Source organism: Teleopsis dalmanni, chromosome 2 (assembly GCF_002237135.1).
Source record: "Teleopsis dalmanni isolate 2A chromosome 2, ASM223713v2, whole genome shotgun sequence".
NCBI lineage: Eukaryota > Metazoa > Arthropoda > Insecta > Diptera > Diopsidae > Teleopsis > Teleopsis dalmanni.
In genome coordinates this window covers 162,247,999-162,271,677 of record NC_051847.1, presented here as the reverse complement: position 1 = coordinate 162,271,677, position 23,679 = coordinate 162,247,999, and the positions used below count along the sequence as shown (strand labels likewise).

Below are 23,679 nucleotides of genomic sequence, written 5' to 3'. Positions count from 1 at the left end.
TCACTAAGAATTTCTATGAACAGGTATTGAAAATTTGGGAACAATACGAAGCCACTTTTAGTGAACAAATAACATTGTTGTCAAACGTAACCTCATTCGCCACTAATAAGAATGTAGAAGCACAAGTAATAGCTACGAAAAACAGCTCATGTGATTCCAATAAACTATCTCTAATGATGCGACGCCAACAAGAGTTTGGCAAAACTATAAAACGTCAACTAATTGACGCTAACATCACCACGGACATACCTTTAGCACGTAAGGTACTGTTGAAGGATTCTATTCTTCGCTTATGGGCCCATTTTGAGGAACTCCATTACAGCATTTGTGAATTAGAATCCAATCCAGCAACTATTGGATATGATGAAGAAGGGTTTATATCGTTAGAAAGAGAAGTCCAAAATATGTCCTTAAAGGTGGAAGAGTTGAAACTTGCTTCAACGTCTTCGCATACCTCAACATTAACATCTGCATCAATGCAGTTACCACGAGTAATAATACCAAGGTTCAGTGGGAACTACTTGGAATGGAGGCAATTTCGCGACTTGTTCAATGAAGTGGTAAATAAACAATCACTTGCGAATTGCCAAAAAATGTTTTATCTAAAATCGAATTTGGACGGAGAAGCAGCACGTCTAATTGCTCATTTAACAGTATCTGAGGATAATTTTAGTAGTGCCTGGAGTTTACTTTGCCAGCGCTACGATAATAAGCGGCTTCTTGTGAATGCATTTATTGCAAAACTTATTTCTCAACAAATTATAACATCTGAAAGCTCTGAAGCTATCAAACGACTCCATGATACAACTTCTGAGTGTATTCTTGGACTTAAAAATCTTGAAATCAACATCGAAAACTGGGATCCAATAATACTTTTCATTTTGACGAAGAAATTGGATCCAATAACACACAGCTTGTATGAACAGAACGTGAAGGATCCAAGAAGAATCCAACAGTTAAATGAATTTCTGGAATTTTTAGAACTTCGCTTCCAAGCATTAGAGGCAATTGGAGGCAAGAGCATTAACAAGGCGTGTTTAAATACTACAAATGGAATGTTAAAATGTTTAGCTTGCAAGGGAGATCATAAAACTTCCACTTGTAAAAATTACTTGAAAAACCCCCCGGAAATTCGCAGAAATATGATTCTCAGTGCCAAACGTTGTGTAAATTGCTTGCGCTCGGGCCATTTTTCAACAAAATGCCCATCTCAGGGTTGTCTGAAATGCAAAAGAAGGCATCATACAACTTTACATGAACTTTATGCTGCCAATGGCAAGTCTCAGGTCACTACTGACTCATCGCGAAATAACGATTCACACCAATTAGGTGGGCATGCAGCAGCTACGCTTACAACAAGTAGACCCGTAGAGTTGAAGAAATCTTATGGTTTACTAGCAACTGTAATAATGACGGTTCTGAATTCTCAGGGCGTGGAATGCAAGATGCGTGCATTACTGGATTCAGGCTCACAAGTGAACCTCATAACAGAACGAGCAGCACGAAAACTTGGGCTAACTCAATTATCAAGCTCGCTGAATCTTAGTGGCGTCGGTCAGAAAAACAAGTGCTCAAAAAAAAGAGTCTACGTAGTTATATCATCTAGTGTAACTAACTACAAAACTGAAATAGAAGCTCATATGTTGCCAACAATAGTTGCAAATCAGCCTGCAATTGAACTGGATACATCAAATTGGGCTATACCAGAAGGAGTTGTGTTGGCTGATGCCCAATTCAACAAACCAGGTCCAGTAGATATTCTTATTGGCGTTGAATTATACAACGACATGGTTCTGCCAAGGAGAATTTCGCTAGGAAACAATTATCCAATGTTACAAAAAACTGTGTTTGGGTGGATGGTCAGTGGTCGGATTTCTGGGTTTTCGTCTTCTGCATCGATTTGCGGTGTTCTTACAAATAATGTAGAACTCGACCTGCACAAATTTTGGGAACTAGAGGAGATACAGCAAGGTTCGTCGGATCAAACACTTGAAGAACAGCAATGTGAGGAACACTTTAATCGATCTGTGGCAAGATCAACTGATGGTAGATTCGTTGTGAAATTACCATTCAAAGGAGAAGTCACTTCTTTAGGCTATTCGCAAAGATTAGCACAGCAACGTTTTTTCGCTGTAGAAAGACGTCTCAACGGAGACCCTGAATTCAAAACAACATACAATAAATTTATGGAAGAGTACATCAACCTGGGACATATGAGTGTGATCAACCCAGATGATATAATCCATCCCTGTTATTTTTTGCCTCATCATGGAGTTCTTCGACCAGAGAGCTCCACCACGAAACTTCGAGTAGTGTTCGACGCCTCTGCACCAACTTCCACAAGCATATCTTTAAATGATGTGTTAGCTACTGGTCCAACTATCCAGGATGATTTATTCGCTATACTGACACGTTTTCGTTTATCTAAATTCGTTTTCACGGCCGATATCGAGAAGATGTATCGTCAAATTATGGTGGACCAAGATGACCGTCGATTCCAACTAATTTTATGGAGAAACAACGACAATGAGCCTCTTCGAACTTATCAACTTAATACCGTAACTTATGGGACATCGTCAGCACCGTATCTTGCCACAAAATGCTTGCAACGGTTGGCTGAAATTGAAGAAAGTAGGCACCCGACAGCTGCAGCTATCGTCAAAAGAGATTTTTACGTAGATGACGTCATGACAGGGTTCAACAGTATGTCTGAAGCATTACATGCACGAAACGAACTTATTAAACTATTGCACAAGGGTGGCTTTAAGCTTCGCAAATGGTGCGGCAATCATCCAAAATTAATGGAAGGGTTGCACCCATCCGACATAGCTGTACAACTAGACTTCAACACGATGGAATGCGGTCACATTAAGACATTGGGCCAAGTGTGGATCCCAACAACAGATGAGTTTAAGATACAGATCAACAAAAACGAACACGTCAAATATACTAAAAGAAGTATATCATCCGATATTTCTCGAATTTTCGATCCGCTTGGGCTCGTTAGTCCAGTCACAGTAGAAGCTAAATTATTCTTGCAACACTTGTGGACGCTGAAACTTGATTGGGACGAAGAATTGTCAAACGAGCTAACCTGTCAATGGGTGCGTTACATGGAAAGCTTAAACTGTCTCAATAACATAAAACAGCCACGTTATCTTTTCGGAAACGAGATTCCAAAATCAACGCAAATACATGCTTTCGCCGATGCTTCAGAACGAGCTTACGGCGGAGTAATTTATCTACGTTCCATTACGCAGCACGGACAAGTGATTGTCCGCCTCCTTTGTGCTAAATCGAGATTAGCCCCAATCAAGAAATTAACAACCCCAAAGTTAGAACTATGCGCCGCTCTACTAACAGCACAATTATTAGCTAAGGTAAAAAATTGCATGCAGTTGACAGATACCACAACACATTTATGGACAGACTCGGAAATTGTGTTGGCATGGATCAATTCATCGGCAGCCTCCTACTACGCATTCGTGGCAAATAGGGTGACAAAAATTCTCGAAATTTCCAGCAAGGGCCAATGGCGACATGTTAGATCCAAAGATAATCCTGCCGACATACTATCGCGCGGCATTGAAGCATCCAAACTAAGCAGCTGCCACTTATGGTTTTACGGTCCTATGTTCCTGCATGGTCATCAGTCACTATGGCCTGCTCCATTCAAAGCCAGATCAGAATGTAAAGTGGAACTTAAGAGATCAATACATGCAGTAACAATCGATCCCAACAAACCACATTTCTTACACAATATCGATCATAAGAATTCCTTTTCCAAATTGGAAAGAATAACTGCTTATGTTATTCGTTGCACACAAATTCTCCGGAAGGCATCATTGGAACAAAACGAATGTCACTTATCCAGTGTAGAATTGACACGTGCTCGTCAAGTGATCATTCGCATGATACAAGACGAGGGATTAGCAGAAGAAAAAAATTCACTTCGTAAGGGCTTAGAAGTCAGAAAAACTAGTACAATTAAGGCTTTGTCTCCATTCATTGATCAACAAGGTCTTCTAAGAGTTGGCGGGCGGCTTCAATCTTCCTCACTTTCATTTGAGGCGAAGCACCCAGTCTTGCTACCAGATTGCCCATTAACAAGGCTGTTAATACAAGAGACTCATGTCCGCAACAAACATATTGGACCACAAGGATTAATGGCAATCATGCGACAGCAATACTGGCCACTCAAAGGAAAGATGATAGCAAGAACTATTATTCACAAATGCGTTATCTGCACCAAGGCGAAACCGACACTACTAAATCAAATCATGGGAAACTTGCCAACTGATCGCGTTGAACCAGCACGAGCATTTGTAAACTCAGGAGCTGACTTTTGGGGTCCAATATGGACTCATTATCGTATCAGGGGAAAACGTCCAACAAAAAGCTACGTGGCCGTATTTTGTTGCTTTGCAACAAAGGCCATACATATGGAGGTAGTCACAGATCTTACAACTGACGCATTCATCATGGCATTAAAACGTTTCATAGGAAGAAGAGGGATGTGCCGGAAAATATACTGTGACAATGCCACTAATTTCGTTGGAGCTAATAAGGAACTTGCTGAACTAAAAAATGCCGTGTTCGATGAAAGAAGCCAAGAAAAAATACAGGGTGTTTGCTGTTCGTACAATATCGATTTTAAGTTCATCCCACCACGAGCCCCACACTTCGGTGGATTGTGGGAAGCTGCCGTCAAGTCAGCAAAAAATCTATTTAAACGAAGTGCATCGAACGTCAGTCTTACATACGAGGAGTTAGAAACACTCATAATAGAAATCGAAGCGATTTTGAATTCGAGACCACTAACTCCGACGTCATCAGATGCTAACGACCTAACCGCCATAACTGCTGGACATATCTTAATCGGTGATCCCCTCACTGCAACAATTCATGTTGACGCGAAGCCTCTACATTTAAATTTAAAAAAAAGATATGAGCGCATTATCAGTATTAAAGACGACTTCTGGCATAGATGGCGGTCAGAGTACTTAAGTGATTTACAGCACCGATCAAAGTGGCAAAAGGTCCAAGACAATGTCAAAGTGGGCCAAATGGTTCTAATTCATGAAGATAATACACCGTCACTTCAGTGGCCGTTGGGGAGAATAGTAGAAACCTTCATAGGCCCAGATGGAAAAATTCGTGTAGCTAATGTGCGTACCAAAAATGGTATAATAAAACGAGCAATTCATCGACTAGCACTACTGCCGATCGATACAAGCGAACCAATCGAGCAAAACACATCCGAAAAACCAATATGCATAAATGAAACAATAACGGAGGCCCCTACGCCAACTGTTCAAGATAGTACCCCAAAAAAGCGGCGACGACTCAGCATAGGAAACGTTCTGCTAACAACTTTAATGGCCTGTTTTGTGACTACATCCCAATGCAGCCCAATCGTCGAGCAATTTACCAGACCTGGACTCTATTTCGAAAACATCGGAGCTACCAAAATCATATCAAGTCAGTGGAACATTGTAGTATACTACAATTTATCATCTTTTTGGATTGCCTGGGATTCGATTAGATCGACTACAGCAGCCCTTGATAACATTTGTCATCAAAGCGGTGGCCAATTTGCATGCGACAGGCTCGTAACCTTTTATGACCACTGGCACAGCGACATTGAAATGGAAAATGCCCTACTCAAATCCCCTATTGCAAGATCGAAACGGGGAGCAATAAATATTATTGGAAATGTAGCTAATTCCTTGTTTGGCGTATTAGACTCAAATTATGAAACAGAGATGAAACACCATTTGAGCCAAATCTACGACAACGAAGAATACCTTAACAAATTACTTAAAAACCACACATCAATTTTGGACGCAACACTAAACATCTTGAAACAAACTCAAGACGCCTCAAAACGGAAATTCACTGACTTAGATGCACAAATAAAGTTGATAATGTCAACTATCAATAATGTCAGTAATGCACTCGACAAAAGTGCATTATATTATACATTTACTTCATTGGCGTTGCAAGTACTAACGTTAACTCACAACTTCCAAATGCAACAACAGGCCTTAATAGACGCTATCACCGATGGTCATCATGGCAAGATTAATCCTCTACTCATATCCACTGATCAGTTTCGAAAGGAACTGCAAAACATTCGGACACACTTATCGCAAAATCTACAACTTCCAATAGAAGATGACAGCATCTTGGAGTATTTTCGACTCATTGAACTCAAGCTATTTAAAACGGATACACAGGTTGTATTTTCGCTACTACTGCCATTAGTAGATTCTGAAACATTTGAATTGTTCCAATTAACACCAATTCCAGCTGCAATAAATGGGTCACTTGTCATCATTAAACCTTTAACAAGATTTATCGGAATAAATTTGCATAAGGAACAACTGTATCCTATGAATAAGGAGTTGGTCGGTTGTCATGAGGTCAGCAACAACATCTATCTATGCTATCAACAACACCCAATTTATCGAGCAAACGCCGAAATAGGAAAATGTGAAATGGACTTGTTTCACAATAAAGACGCAACCAGCTGTCAACTTCAACGACTCGATCAAAATACCACTTGGTTCCAGCTACACAATTCTAATCAATGGATTTACGGCATGAGCACTCCTTCACCTGTCAACCTCGTATGCAACAACACAATACAGCACTTCACTCTGGATTTAGCTGGCCGATTCGAGGTTCAAGATAACTGTATACTGAAACACGAGCAATTCTTGATACGCGGACATCATGTATACAAAAGCAACATGCGACAATCATACGCTCGTTTCAACTCAGAACCATTGCCTAATTCAACACACAAACTGCCAAAAATTTCATATAATCCAGCCGAATACACCGTAAGCCTGGATGAAATAAAACACCTACGTGAAGCTTTGGCATCAGAGGCACCGACGAGCTTCAACAAACATAATATTCACCATTACGTGACCAGTTACATAACTCTCGGCATACTAATAATCTTCATTCTAGTTGTAGTAGGATGCCGCTACAGACGATGTAAATCTCAACATCCCTCTCCGGCACCAAGAAGCCCTCAGAATTTCACAATCAACATTGAAGAATAATATTATTTTTATTATGATTATTATTGTTATATATGTCTTGAATTCTTCTAATTCAACGGGGGCAGTATGTTGACAAGTCAACGAACTATATGATAGACTTGCATTTATTTCCTAACCGAAACCAATGCCAAGGCTGACCGGTTCGTTGACTTCTTCTTTCGTAACAATGCAGTTCAAAGCAATTTGCTTGGAACTGCATTTTGCGAAGTCAGCAAATGCACTCCACGTTGTTTTAGAACATTTCATATTTTTATTTAAAAAATAATTTAATTAATTTTTATTGATTTTGCATTTTATTTCAATTGTATTGATTTTGCATTTTATTTAAATTGTATTATTTGCAATTTATAATTAATTTATTTTAATTATTAATTTTGCATTATTGTTAATATGCGTATCGGCAATTTATCACTTATATTTAAGAGGTAAATTGCAGATACATTTTTCATTACAATAAAGGTTTCTAACTAGCAAACTGCTTGTTTAATTGTAAGGAATCAATCCAAAGTTCGCGCACTTGAATTGGAGTTTCTCCTCTTCAAGATCCATTGAGTCGACGTTTCGTCTGCACTCAATTCTATCATTAGCATCTAAGCTATTGAGACGTATTCAACGACTATAAACTTTTTTAAAAAATTTAAATCTATAAAATATTATTAATTACAGAGATTTGATAATATTATGGTATCTATATATTTTCCCAAATAGTTATGTGAGTTAAATTTATAATTAAAAGAAATTGATAAATTCCATATCTATAATAAAAGAAAAGAAATTTATGTTTATAATTAAAACGCCGACAACATCGACATTATTGTGTTTAACAAGTGTGATATTACAGCTGCCTTTGCTGATATCGAAAAGGAATCTGTGAATAGGGGCTTATCGATGAATGAGGACAAAACGAAGTATATGTCGGCTACTAATAGAAATGTGGTTTTCTCGGACACTAACATAATGAGTGGCGATTATACTTTCGAATCTGTCTACAAGGATTTCATCTACCTTGAAACCGCCGTAACAACTAACAACGATGTTAGCCTGGATATCAGACGATGAATCAACATTATTAATAGGTGCTACAATTAGCTTAGTAGGAAATTTGCATGTTGAACTCTGTCTTGATAGATAAAACTTTAGCTATCTAGGTCACTCATCCATACTGCAGAAGCATGGATTGAGAGTTTGCGAGATAAAAGTTCTTCATAATATTTTTGGTTCCCTACGAGTTGGTGATAACTACTGCATTCGAATAACCCACGATCTGTACGAGCTTTTTCATGACATTGACATAGTTCAGCGAATTTATATCCAGCATTAACGCCGGCTTGGTAATGCCTTGAGAATGGAAAATAATGCGTTATCCATAAAGATATTTGTTAGTTTCGGTTTCGAAAATGTTAAAAATTTGAACAGGATTGTTTTTGGTGGCTTCTCTGTAGTAAGAACCAGCTCTGAATTTCACCAAATTTTTTTTGATGATTTAAAATATTAGTAGTTACTGAGCGAGATATCCACGCATTATTTAATCAAAAATTTTAGCAATTCGAAATTGAATACAGTTTAATTGACTATATGACAGATCCTTAATTATTACTTATTGTTTTCTTGTCCACACTATAAGTTTAGTCAGAAAAATAATACTTCATACTCATATAAATTAATATTTTTGAATAAAGATACAATTGCACTACATTTATACACACATTGTATTAAAAAAATATTAAAAGCAATAAAATAATTTATCTAACATGTAAAATAATGTAAATTTTTAAATATATATTGAGAGCGCATCGAAATCCTTGAATTTTTTGTTTTTATGCAAAACGAAAAAATTCGGAAGTATAACCACTGGAAACCCTATCGCCCAATTACACAGAAGACCTTCAAGTTTACAGTATATACTGTGCAGTTAAGCATATTTCGATTGTATTTGTCGTTGTTTTCATTTCAACTTTTTTCTTTTAGTATACCAACAGAATATCTGTATTTGTATTTTTATGCATATAAATGCCAGTTGAATGAATGTCCAATGGATGTCCTTTCAAAGGTAAACAGAACGAAAATAGCTGTGAACTCACAGTGATGCATGAAGAAAGAATTTCTTCCGTTGACCCCATGGCGTAAGGCAAATAATACGAAATTCTCACAGACACAGCATCTACCTTTGCTTTCGCGCACTGGACATCGAATGAGCTTTGGTGACGTCAATGTAAACAATGCCGGAATTTGGCAATGTTTTAATATTATATTACCTTAAACAAATATATCTAAAAAATACATAAAAATTTAATAGTTTCCTACATATTAAATTTTTCGGAATCATATGATAAAATAAAAACTACACGCAATGAGTGTGGGTGGCAATAGAATAATAGAACTTAATGTAATAATTGCGTCGGTAAAATATCCTTTAAATGAACTTTTCTGTCCTTATTATATGTGGGTAAGAATCCTGCAGTTCATTGTCATTGTTACATATATTTCAGGATTTATTTATTCAGATATTCTCACCCAATTCAAGTTAAAATGTACTTAAGAATGCACAACGAGATACTATAAAATATTTTCACATAGTAAAATACGGAATGAAATTCCTTTGTATGAATTGAAAATTCATAGAAAATGTATTTGCATTATGTATTATAAATAATTTAAAAGAAATGTTTACAAATAGTTAAATTACATTTTAAACAGAAAAAAGAAAATTATTAAATAATGCTGCATAAAAATTATGTGAACGAATTTTTTATATAATTTTAAATATTAACAACATTTCACTACATCTTCTCAACTTAAATAACTTTTAAACATACTTATTTTAAAAATAGAAGCCAGTAATCACGCTAAAAGCGGCGTTAGAGGTCAGAGAGTAAAGAAGATTTTCTATGGGAACGGATTTGAAAAGATATTAGATCAGATAATGCCGAAGGCGCTACAAACCGTAGAGTGAAGTTACAAAAGGTAACTGATATCTTTTAAATATTTCAAAGGAATGTGTTGGCTTAATTTCGAATAGACATTTGTGTATGATAAAGACTCTTTTGACCAGTTGACAAAACAACAACGTGTCGATGATTCTGAGAGCTTTCTGAAGATACATAAGGATAAGATAAGATAAGAAGGACATTTTGTGCCGTTATGTAACAATAGACAAAATTTGAATCTACCACTTCACTCCAAAATCTATTTGGTAGTCATCTGAATGGACAGTAGGCGGCGAACACCCAAAGCGACTAAAAGCCAACAAATAGTTCGCAAGGCTATGTCATCCTTAATTTGTGATTCGCGTGTAATTTTGTTCAACGTCTACATTGGAATAAACCAATAGTAATCGCTATATGACGCTATGCGTTTTCAGTACGAAATGGTGAAAAAATGGTTCCTCATAAGGAAAAAATAACTTCTCTTTTGCCAAAAATATGGACCGAGTCATAAATCGTTGACTACCATGTCCAAATTACATTAATTACGCCATAAATTGCTTTCTAATTCACCGTATTCACTATATTTGGCCCCCACTAATCACAAGCTCTTTGGAGACCACAAAACATGCTACAGGTAAAGAAATTTTTCTCCGATAAAAAAGTCACCGAAAACCACCGAGCTAAGACTTATTAATTATAATTTCTTGGCTACCATGTCCAAATTACACTATAAATTGCTTTCTTACTCACCGTATTTACTATACTAGGTAAAAAGATTTGGCTCCAAAAAAAAACTCGTCGAAGGCCTATATCTTTAATTACACAAAAAATATATCGAAATATTAGACAAAATTATTGAGTAACTCTGGAAGGAGACTATGTTGATGAGTAAAGACAAATTTTGTCAAAAAGTTGTTTTATTGGTAATTCTAAGGACTTGTCACCTGATAACTTATTAATAATAGAGTTTCCAGATAGAAAGAACAACTTAATCTTCTTTGTTGGCTTTTCTAATAATAATAAGTTGTTTCTTTTTTAAATAAATCTTTGTTATTATCTTCAGTATACACATAGATGTATTTTTTATTAAGTATAAAAATTATTTCTTTTTTTCTATATAATGTCGTTCTTAGATAATGTTTTTTTTATTATTTCTCTCCTTTTCGTTTCTTTATTACTTTCGCTGATATTTTATCATATTGATATCGATGAAGGGCAGGGAGTGTCGTGGAAATATCGCACAGGTCGCTGATACTCCGAAAAATGATATTGAATCAGAAAGTAGAATAGATAATATTTGAAACATATCTAATTTCTAGAGTAATTAATTTATTATAGCATTTAAATTATAGCTTTTATATAGTCAATAACTCTACCATTTGATGAATTTCCAAAGCCATTTATAATTAATTTATTTCTTTAATTTAAAAAAATTCTTTTAATTTATTATTTAATCCTCGTTTTCGTTATGATTTTGTTGACATCATGAAATCATAATCTATTGCACACGACTTTGTAACTTTTGTAACTCAAACAAAGCAATTAGATTAAAATATCTTAAAAGTGTTTTAAAGCAAAATACATATATCTATATATATATATATATCACATACACAAACATTATTTAGTAGATGCAATTTATTCTATAAATTATTTATATTCGAAATAAAATACCAAATACTAAATCGTTTACGATGTCATTTGGTTCAATGCATTAATAAAAATTTGTGCAAATAAACTGTCACATCGCATTACAATCCTTAAAAGATATTCGGAGATTTTCGTTCGCAAACAATTTTATATTCATTTCATTGCATTCTCTATAACGAAGGATTCAATAACAACAAATTTAATTCCCAAAATGCTTTTTAATCTATTGTGACAAAATATATTCGGATCGAAGCAAGGGAAAGTCTAATGAATGAACTCAAGTTGAACATTTCCATATAAATTATGCAATTGGAACAATAAGTGTATTGAAATAAAATATGACCATGAGGAAAACTACAAGGACAACAAAACACAACAATAACATGAATTGTAGGGAATAACCCTGCCTCAGAAATATATATATATATATATATATATAGTATATATATAAAACAAAGACAAAGAAAAAAAGAAATTAAATCAAAGAAAATGTAAAAATTTTTCTCCTTGAATGAACACCAAATGGCTATGCATAAGGACATTATCTCTTCTCAATATTCGCTTGTAAAAATGATGAGAGCTTACCATGCGACTCGATACATGCATTGTGCGATTTTGTATGCGCTTTATATGCGCTTTTATATGCACGGACGCGCTACGGACTTTTATTCGTACGCCCACAAGCACGTACGGATTAAATAACCAGGCAAATGCAACGCAAGACGACTTCGATGCTTCCATTCATGCACTGCAGCCAATATATTGAAGTTCATTCCAACGATATGTGCAGCAGGCCTTTTGCACTACAATCAAGGATACTACAACTACAGCTCACCAACCATTACAGAGGGTTACAATTGTTTTATGGAACTGTGTTTTTTTTTTTGGTTAGGGTTTTTGTTGTTGTTTTTGTTGTAGTCACAAGCAGCAGATTGGCAGTAGTGCACTTGGAAATCTGTATAGGACAATTCCTTTTTCATTTTATTTTATGGAAGATTACCAAAATTGCATTCGATTTTTCTGTGTCTTTTATGTGGCGCCCCCACATCGATGTATGAAACAAGAGCGCATAAATTTGTATAAATTGCAATTTTTTTAATTTATTTTATTTGCACTTCCTTTTGTATTTTATTTTTATTTCTTTTGTCAAGCAGCAAAATTTATTTTGTAAAAGTGAACTGCAGCCGTTTGTTGCAATTTCATTTCGAAAGATACAAAGCACTGAGTGCTTCCATTTTGTATTGCAAGAGGATACGAGTGGGTGTGGAGGTCACCATTTCACATACGTTTCAGTATTAAATTAAAATGCAAGCCAGGTTCGATATGGTTTTCTGTTTTAAAGAAACTTTATTTAACTCAATTCGCGTTTCGACTTCCCAACTTAATGCCTTTTTGTTGAGTAACTATTAAAAGTATCAATTAGCACTGTTTGAATGTTAACGAACATTTTTTTAAGTTAAAAAAAAAAATTTTTTTATGCAACAATGAATTTAAATGTATATTCCTAAAGATCGTATCTATCACAACTAACACTAAAGCACTTTGAGCGTTGTTATCATTACATTGTAATCATTAATTTTATAGAGTATAACATTAAGACTTAGAGATTGCTTCAAGTCAATAGACTTGAAGTTCACTTTTCTTGCTCTGTCTCTGTTAGTCGATAATGAAATAACAAGACGACTGAGAAGAAATCATATTCTAGATCTACCTTTTAGATCTTCTACTTTTATACAAAGTATATAAAGTCAAAGTATATATCGTAATTGGTCTTTACAGGCATGTATCATCCTTTGCCACGACTAGCAGCCTTCCCTAACTAGCTCATTCAATTGCTTACTATTACCGGTTTGTAGTACCACGTAACTAGATACTACTACAATGTATTCAAAGTTCATCAAAGTTCAAAATATTCATCACTTAAACCTACCATATACTCTGCATTTCACTTTCTAATTGGTAGTATGAAATAATATCACAGCATTCATCATCTCTTATACGAGTATTCCATAAAAATTGCATGTACACTCTACATCCACTGTAGAGTTTTCTTCTGACTGCAACGCTGGAATAGACCCATGAAAGAACACATTAGTAAAGCCATCTAACGTTTCAGCGCCTTAGTAGGTATATTAGTATACCGGAGAGTCACATACAGCTTATCATTTGAACTAATTTGATACTTTCAGTCAAAACATACAGAAGAAAATGGAGAAAAATTCTCCATTATACAATAAGACAGACATGAGAAGAGACTTGTGTTTCTTTAGGTTGGAAAAAGTTGCATTAATGGCACGGGTATACAAGCCAACTACAACATTACATTCGGCTTACAGCAGTAGTATTGCTATTCCGTAGTAAATTGTATTCATATAATTCAGTTTTTCTATTCCAATAAAGTTCTCTAGCATTAGACCAAAGAAAAAAACAATAAGCTATATGATTATGATTCTGAAAATTCGTTTGATATTCTGACAAGGATTAAAGAGGTACTTCAAAATTTGGTCTAAGGAGATTCTAGTGATGTTTTACATACGCAATTGTTATTGAAAGAGTCAAAGAGGTACGTCATACTCTAGCGAAGCAGGTCTTTGATGGTGATGTTCATTTTATATAATCATATAAGTTTTATAGTGATACTGAATTCAGATATAACAGTTGTTAAAGTCTGCTGAGTTGTTTTTCTTGAGATTGCTTAAGGTTTTATGAGACTATAAATATCCAGTTAGAGGATGACTCGCCGTTTTTGAAACCACATTGATAAGGTATTTATGATTTTTGACATTGGAGTTACTTTATACAGATCATACAGATCATGTTTCAAACACTAAAAACTTTACCGAGTATAACCATGTCAGCAACATTTAATATCCACAAAAAAAGAAAATCGAAAAGCGAACTAAAATAAATTCAATAAGTTAAGTTATGTATTAAATACCAGAAATATCCTATGATATAAAATACACACAAACTATTAAAGATTTATAATTAAAATTCATAATTAAAAAATGCTTTTAGCAAATTTAAGTCTTTCTGCTCATCAAACAGGTATGAAGTTTATATTTTGTAAAAAATTCAGTTGTTTGAGATACAATTTTTGTATCTTTACACATGAAGATAAATTTCATTATAATGAAATGTTTTTATTAAAAAAGAAATTTGTGTAAAAAACTTGGCAAATATTTGCGATGCTTTCGAATTGCAGCAACTATTTTTGTTCCTTCCCCGCCAACGCGGGGAACACAGTATGTGTATTGTATATTTTTTCATTACTTAACAATTTTAAATGTTCATTTATTCCAAATTTTTTCATGTTTTGATTTTGTGCAATGTTTGCCATTGTAAATGTGCCAAATAAAAAATTTATTCTGTTGCAATTTAAACAACGTAGAACGTGACATAAATCAGACTTCGCGCCATTTATAATAGGATTTCACCGCATAAACCGCAGCTACACGAACATATTTCACAGTGCAGAGTGCAGAGTTGCATTTCACGGAACCTCGTTGAACGAGGGAGGAGCACGATGTTTGGGGTGTGTTTCCAAAATTAAAAACGCGGCTTTAAGTTTAATTCCATTAGAAAACATCGATGTATTTATGCGGCAAAACAAGCAAAAACTACCCAGCAATTACAACAAATAAAATTATAAATTTACTGAGCCGTGCAATTTTCATTTTGATTGCTTTTCCTTTGCATAGAAAATCGTTGCCATTGTTTTTCTGCTTTTCGCGTATTTCGGATATTTCAGATATTTCGGGTATTGATGAAGCATTCACTCAAAAAATACAAAAATTTCAGATAAAAAAGTTCATTTTTATAAAAGCCTTACATATTTTAGTAAAAGCATCACATTAAATATTTAATATAAGTTTTCATTGCATTGAAATTTAACCAATATATATATTTGGTATTGTTCAGTTACTATTGATTTTTATTGGAACAATGGAAACAAGGATTTTTGTTATTTAGTTATTTAAATAAATAATAATTTTAAAGGATATCTAAAATTTAAACATCATTATCCAATTCTAGAATCTATAATTGTTTCAACCAATCGGAGGTAGACTTGTATCGGAGGCAGACAAGATCTTCTCTGATTAGAAGTATCGTCTCAATATGCAAATACTATTCATTCAATCAATATCAATAGTTATTACAAATATCAACGAAGAATCATATCAAGCTTTAAAATCAAATAAATAAAGTCAATCCTGTCGGTGAAACTATTTTTAAGTAGGAATGGGATTAATGGATATAATATATTCCGCAATAATAAAAGTTTTATTTCAATAAAAATCATTTATTGCACTTGTAGAAATATAAAATGTTGATTTAAATAATTTTTGTTGTTGTTGTTATTGTTGTTGTTGTTGTTGTTGTTGCTGTTGTTGCTGTTGTTGTTGTGATTTTAGTTAGTGCTATTGCGCATTTTTACTCTTTTGTGACTGGGAGGCTTATCCCTGCCCCGCACTAAACTTTAGCTATATTAGAAACATTATCATTTATTTATTTTCTAACTGATGATGGACCGTAGATCAGCATATCTTCCTGTGCGTCCTAAGGTGGACTTAAGGTTTGTTAGAGCAGGGTTGTTGTATTTCGACAATAATGTAAAAACAAATTTTTGATAGATTGACTTCTATTTGCTTAGGCTGCTTTATACATACTGGATTTATATTAAACTCTAGTATAGTTAAATTGAATAAGGTATGTATTAAGAAAGCAGTTTTGTTTTAGTTAGTTAATGTACAGGTATACTTTCTTAATGCTGCTTCGACTAATATTCAAGAATTGCATCTCGAAATATTGATTTTTTTGTTCCTAAAGAGTGACTCTGAAATCAAAAATCCTCAAATATTAATATTTTATCTCTTGTAAATAATTATTTTGAAGATCTTCATATAATGTACTATTTAGTCCAATTAGTCCGATTTGCAGGCGGACAGCGAAAATGCTATAGCTGTAAGTTTTATATATATAATATAATTGTTATTAATTTCTATGTAATACAACATATTTAAAATGAAGTAAAATAAACATAAAATACTACTACTAATAATATATAACAAAAAAAAACTTTCAACTCCTTGAACTTGTGTTTCCAAATAAAAATGAAGTTTATAAGCTAGTTCTAATTTAAAGTACGGCAAATGTTTTGGTAAGTGTCAGTTTGAAAATAATCGGTGACAAAAAACTTGGAACTTGAGCATTGAAAGTTTGTGCAACCTTAGCTACTTGTGAAAAAACACATTTAGTCATCGTTTCTAATTTGACAGGCATGATTTTTAAGCCTGGCACTTACAGTCCAACAAATTATATATGGACTATAAACTAATTAAATAAAAATTTGAATACTTTCAAAGATCAGTGATGATGAGAACTTGGCAATATTCAAAACAGTGTTATATTGTCAACCAAATTTCAATAAATTAATCAAATTTTTGTAGTTCTTGATTCTTCATTACTGTTTGAACCCTTCTAATTTTCTTTTCGTCAAAAGACGTGTCACAAAAAAGTCTACCTTATTATATAAGATAATATAATTATACGATTAAAATATTAATCAATTATAATAAAGCTAAAGTATCGTTTAGGAAAGTAAGAGAATATTTGTATTTTCAAACAAAAAAGAAAATTTAAAGATATTTCTTTCTGTATTAAGCAGATAACTTTTAGAATAGCAATCGATAACTGACTTCTAAAAATATTATTGTATATAAGAAATCAATTTCGACTTTCAATTGATATAATATATATTATATTATAAAATTTTCATTTTAAAATTTTTTTTTAATTAATTTAATTCAATTAATCAATTTTTGTTAATTGAAATTTAATATTTCTGTCTTTTGTTCTTTCAAAGTACAAAACATTAGCAAAATTACCAATTTTTAAATTCTGTAAAAATATATTTAAATCAATTTTTATACTAAGTTAAGCGACTTCAATTGATGCCAACTAAAAAGTTATTTTCCATTGTAAAATTATTTAAATTTGTGTAAAATTTTGTGTTTGAATTTTATTTCCTTAACTCAAATGGTCCTTTGTGCCGGAGAGCAATTTACAAATTGCAAATATTAAAAGCAAAAACACAAAACAAAAAATAAAAAACAAAAAACAGACCATACAGACCATACAGAAAACTATAAAAACCCATAGAGCTCAGTTCAGCCCAGTACAGCAGAGCAATAACGCAATGTAGCAAAACAATAACAACAAAAATAAAATAACAATAACAGCAATAATAAAAACATCATAGACAATAAAAAGAATTTTTTTTTTATTTTATTCATTCATTAAACACTTCATATACTTACATTTCATGCATTTCCCGACCGCACAGAACAACCCACATTCAACGAAAATTTATTGTTGTACTAAAAAAATATCGAATGTACATGGAAATTGCTTGATTTTCCTGCAGCTCTCCGCTCCATTTCGCAGTTCTCGAGACCATCAACGCAGCACCGAGCGAGCGGGGCCTCGTCGAGTATTCATCGAATTTCATAATTTTATTATTTTATTATTCATGTTTTTATGTGCAATATTTATGTTCTGTTGGAATTGTTTTGATTGCCAACGAAGTGTAATATTTTCCATAATTTCGGTTCAATCGTACGGGGAGCGCTTCGAACCAGAATCCAAGCGGTTCTGCAGTAAATGCAAATATTGTGATCATTTGCTAAAGGACAGCTAACAACTTCCATTCTCAAATTAGGCGCTGAACTTATCTCCGATTAAACTTTTCAAACTGCTCTCGAATTGCATTTCCCCGTTCCCGTTCCAGACTCCCCACCCAACTCGCTGCGACCAACAACAACAAACATTTTTGCATATACCATATTGCATTTGCAAGTGATTTTTCTGAGTGTATGGGATTCACAAAAATTGTATATATTTTTGTTCTTGTTTTAGTGTTTTTTTTTGTTTTTTGTTGGTCCTGACAAATAATTTGTATAGCACAAGCCAAAACTATCGCTCTGAGTGAATTTGTGGACACAGGCGAGGGACTCAAACAACGATTTCGGTAATATATTAATACGAATTTACGTTGTAATTGTTGTTTGCAATTTCAGCTTCAGTTTCAGCTTCGGCTTTCAGCTTCCAGCTTTCAGTTTTCCGTTTTCAGTTTCGAGTTTTCAGATTTCAGTTCTATTTGACTTTCAGTTGCATAGTTTTCCCGCACATTAAAAGGATTAATGACCAACAAAGTTTTAAGTGCTATAAAAGTCGAAACGTTGCACGAAATTTAGAAAAATAACAGAACCAAATGCTTTCAAATTTTCATCAAATTGGACACAAAATCCTTTTTCCATAAATAAACAATAAATTTGAACAAAAAATTATTTTCCAACAAAAATTTTTCATTTGTAAAATAATAACATTTTGTTTTTTTAGGTCTTTTTTAATTACATCATCTAGCTTTCAATAAATATTGTACTTTTACATATACCCATATATGTTTTTAATTATTTATTTAGTGAAATAATTTTAAAATCAAATAAAATTTTATCGACACGCAATTCAAAATAATTTTTATGTGCAATCTGGCAATATTAGAGCAACGAAAGTGTGATTATCAGCACAATTTTTATGTCAGTAGTAAACACATTTACATAAAAAGATAATATAATAAACTGTTTATTTAATGTAAACAACTAAATATATTCAATATTTAATTTAATTTAAATAATATAAAACATTTGATTATGTATAACTAACAAGTTGTGCTTCTCTGGAGTTGCCAAACTTATATATATTGAACTGAATGATATAGCAGATGATATGGCCACAAAAGGCTTCAAAATTGACATATGGTGTCTGGAGACAAATCCCGATAAAGAAACTGTATAGTAACATAGATGAATTCAGCACTGCAGTGTTGAATAGGTTTATTTAGGTTGGAGTCACGGCCTTGTATGCCAAGAAAGTCCACTTTAGCACAAACAATATTCCTGCAGTTGTAACACCACAGGAATAGCGTTAGTTCCTACATAGGCAAGAAGTTCAGTACACGACTATCACTAAGAAAGGCAATGATTCCCCCATTAGGTAAGAGTAAACCAACCTGACAATTCTATGAATTTGGCTTAGTCCTTAATATTGCTGGACAACAGCTCAGACAGATCGGTAAGAAAAAGGTCCCCTAAGATTTTTGATCTTTTTCTAGCTAAAGATGGCTGCTGACACATGAAACGAAACACAGTTAACTCCTCGTTCTCAGAACTACAACTATGACAAAGGTCATTATAAGGAAGAGATAGTCTCATACATCCCCTTCTTATGCAGTGGCCCATCAGCAACGATACCGTAGTGCTGAGTAGGTTCCACCTTAGTTGAAGTAACGGACTGGTACATTTTTTTGTCCAAATCAGACCAAGTCAACCTAGAGATAGTGTCGAATAACAAACCGTAAAATCTGTATTCTCACTACCGTCTTATAGCTTAGGTTAGACAAGAAAAGAACACAAAACTCATTTTGGTTTCAACGAACCTGCAATTGGTGTATATGACTACTACTTTGTATGACTACTACTTTTTTATGGTTTTTTTCAGAACGGCACGCGAAAGGGGCCGCGTAAATACTGCAAGGATTACTGCAGTTCTCTCTACTTACTGATATATAGGAACCCAAGTAAAGAAACTGAGCATTCCTTTTTATAATCCTATTGTAGTGCAGGAAAAAGAAAAAATCAAGAAACTTTTTTGGCCTCCAGAACTCAAAAGTTTCTAGAGAAGTACTCTTTTTGGCAGTTTGTCAGACTATTTATCGATAAGGATGAACGCTTTATTATCTGAATTTAATATAATATTTTCTGAATTTATTATAGATAACAGATCTACAGTCTATTATCAATAATAGATTTGTAATGGGTAATAGATTTACTATCTATTTTCTGAATTCAACTGGATGGATTTACTTTTTGTATTTTTATAACTTAAAATTTCTTGCGAGGAATGTGGTTGCAAAACCGTGACAAAGCGCTTATTAAGATCAGGGGAAAGTTATCTGCTGACTGGCACTACAACCAATCAACCAACCAAACGAAATAACTTCAAAATTAATGAGGTCGTGTCTTCAATGGTCTGGTTGAGATACTGGAGGTATGATAGTCTGGTAGACTTTATCTGAAAGTTCAAATGGTGTAACTAGGATATCACAATAAGTTATTGTGAAAATAATGTTTGGTCTAGCTCACCTGATCATTTTTACTACATTGGCCTTAAAATTTACCATTGAGGATTAAACAGTCTTAATATACACGAAAATACTTATACGGTATATAATTCTTATTGTCAGTATATTGCCAAACGCACTGATATTTTATCATTTGATTTGTTCGCACAATACCGTACACTGGAACTTTATACAAACTGATCATTCTATATATTTATAAATCGACTCTCTAAATTAATTAGTTAACTTTATCATATAACTTTCATTTGGAATAACTTGATTGAAATAAGTTGATTCGTTACAGCAGTAACAGGTCAGCTAATATCTTTCCACATACCCTAATTAGCGATTATTTATCGATTATTTACTACATAAATGGAAATAGTAAGTTTTTGTATCATATTTAGTACAATTCTTGGAAGATATTTAAAGAGATAAAGACTAGAGCCATTCGGGAATTTTACAGATCTTTCATTCTTATTAATAAACAGCCAGATAAACTATCATAAAGATACTGCGCTAACAACCTATCTGTTTTAAATAGCATTCAACATTGTGAGGTATTGAAACATCGACAAAACTCAAATAATTTTTTTTAAATAATTGCTATTTTATGTTAAAGATTTAAAAATTAAAGCAAATATAAATTTAATTCCTTTGAGAAATATTTTTTGTGTGATTTCACTTCAGGGCAAAATAAATTTATTTATGTGCTGCTCAATTTCAGTTGTTTACTTTGTGTTTTCCAAATCATAAATAAAATCAATTTCCTAAAATGGCATATTTAAATTATATCACTTGAGTTACACTCTATTTAGAGTTAATTTATCTCTTGCTATTGTACTTCTTTGCTAATATCCATCAAAAACATATTTAAGAAATAATTTACATACTTTTCATATATATAAATTATTTAAATATTCGAATACAAAGCAAACAGAATTTATGTGAGTCTTTGGTAATATCTATCAATTGCAATAGAGAAACATAAGATATAAATTCGCACCACACACCCATTATCATCAACATCGCTCATCATCAGGAACATGCTTAACAGCTCCCCCGACACACGCACTAGGAAAACCAACTGAATGTGAAAAATATGAAAAATCCAAACAAATCAACATTCCTTACATTTACTCCTCGCGTACAGTTCCCACCTCAAGTCATATATAACAAAAATCTTTTGACGCCCCAATCACACCAATCACCCCACTCATCCCATTCATTCCATTCAGCCCACTTATAACAAGGAATAAATATGAACAAACGTCTGCTTACTTACCATCAATGTCGGTTGCTTCACAACGCCATACTTGGCCGAAGGCGCCTTCTCCCAATATGTTGAAGAACTTCAATCGGTGCCTTGGGAATTCCCATCGATCGTATTTATTCTGACTGGCATTGTTGGCGCCAACACCGCCTACGACACCATTCAGCATCCCACCGCCCAATACACCAACCGAGGAAACATCACCAGGCACGGCAATGCCATTCATGGCACTTGTTGATAGCTGCGACGTTGCCTGCAATTGTAATTGTGTTCGATTCGGAAAGTTGGTGATGATGACGAAGTGAGTGGAACACATATTTGTTGGTATTCGTATTCGCATTCGTTTTCGTTGTCGTTTTCGTTTTTGTGTGAGGCGGCGTTGGTGGAGACGGCGTTGATGATGGCGTTGTCGTAACGTTAATAGAAGTGGCATTGGCATCGATGATAGTTTATTGCATCGTTGTAGGAATTAATGCCATTATTGTTGTTATTATTGTTGTTGTAAGTTTATGTCACGTTAAATATGGCGTCATAATACATAAAAAAAATTGTAAAAAGATAACAAAAACGAGTTAAATCCAATCTAGATTTATTAAAATATTAAAAATAAAGTTTTAAACTTAAAATAATAAAACTAAATAATAGTTAGTGGCTTTTTTTGGTTATAAATAAAATGGATAAAATTAATCTGTAGTCTAAGGGAATTATTTAAAAATTGTATAAACCACGGAATGCAGGGCATAAATGAGATTCAAACAAAAGGTTAGTATATTAAAAATCTTTTTAAATTTAAATTTATTATATGTATATAAAGAAGAAAAAGAGCTACGTTAACCATTCGCACGAGGTAATGCCGCGCTCGGCATCCTTCCTCCACGGGACATCGAAAATAAGAAGAAGCATAGCAAAAGAGGGACATGAGAATATAAGGAAAAAAAAATATAAATAAATGGAATTTTAAAAATAGAAACATGCAAAATTCCGCATAATATCACACTCAGCGCATATTGCAAAACTGTCAAAATGTTTAGATTACTGTCAGCAAGATTTGCATTTTGCTCGTACTGCTCTGACGCAGCGCGCACAAAAGTATGCAAGCCACAAGAACTCCGTCAGTGCAAGAAGTAATATGCAAAATATGAGTGGGTAGAGCGTGGCGATGTGCAACAATGTAGGGTTATAGATTGCAAGCAAAAATTGTTGCATTTACACATTGACTTCTATTGGATAAAGAAAAACTTGCCAATTCTGCAGTTAAGACTTGCGGCCCAACAGAGAGAGCCTGCCAGAGTAATGTTATCTATAACCAAGCAACGTTGCTTAATACGACATATAACTTGATTAAATTTGTTCGAAAAAATGAAATGTAGTAGATTTTGAAAGGATGATTAGCTCTAACTGATATACCTTGAAAATTAGGCAAACATTTTAGTCCTCACTGCACAAAAATCTAAGGAAGATTTTCTATTACATCATAGCACAGTTGCAATCTGCAGTGCACAGCTATTCGGTTATGTAAGGTTGCCACGTTTTTCCATCATAACATTTTGTCAGCTACATTTCTGACAAAAA

At 33.6% G+C, this 23,679-nt stretch overlaps 1 protein-coding gene across 1 annotated transcript in view; it reads right to left on the bottom strand.

The window, feature by feature from the left end:
* The window catches only part of LOC119676047 (tyrosine kinase receptor Cad96Ca-like), a gene marked incomplete at its 3' end in the record, with an annotated part of 27,994 nt that extends 5,448 nt beyond the window's left edge, over positions 1-22,546 (bottom strand). Inside the window, 1 exon segment of the mRNA XM_038087270.1 lies at positions 22,120-22,546. Within this exon segment, the coding sequence (XP_037943198.1) occupies positions 22,120-22,546 (427 nt within the window).
* Between the last annotated feature and the right edge of the window lie 1,133 nt (positions 22,547-23,679).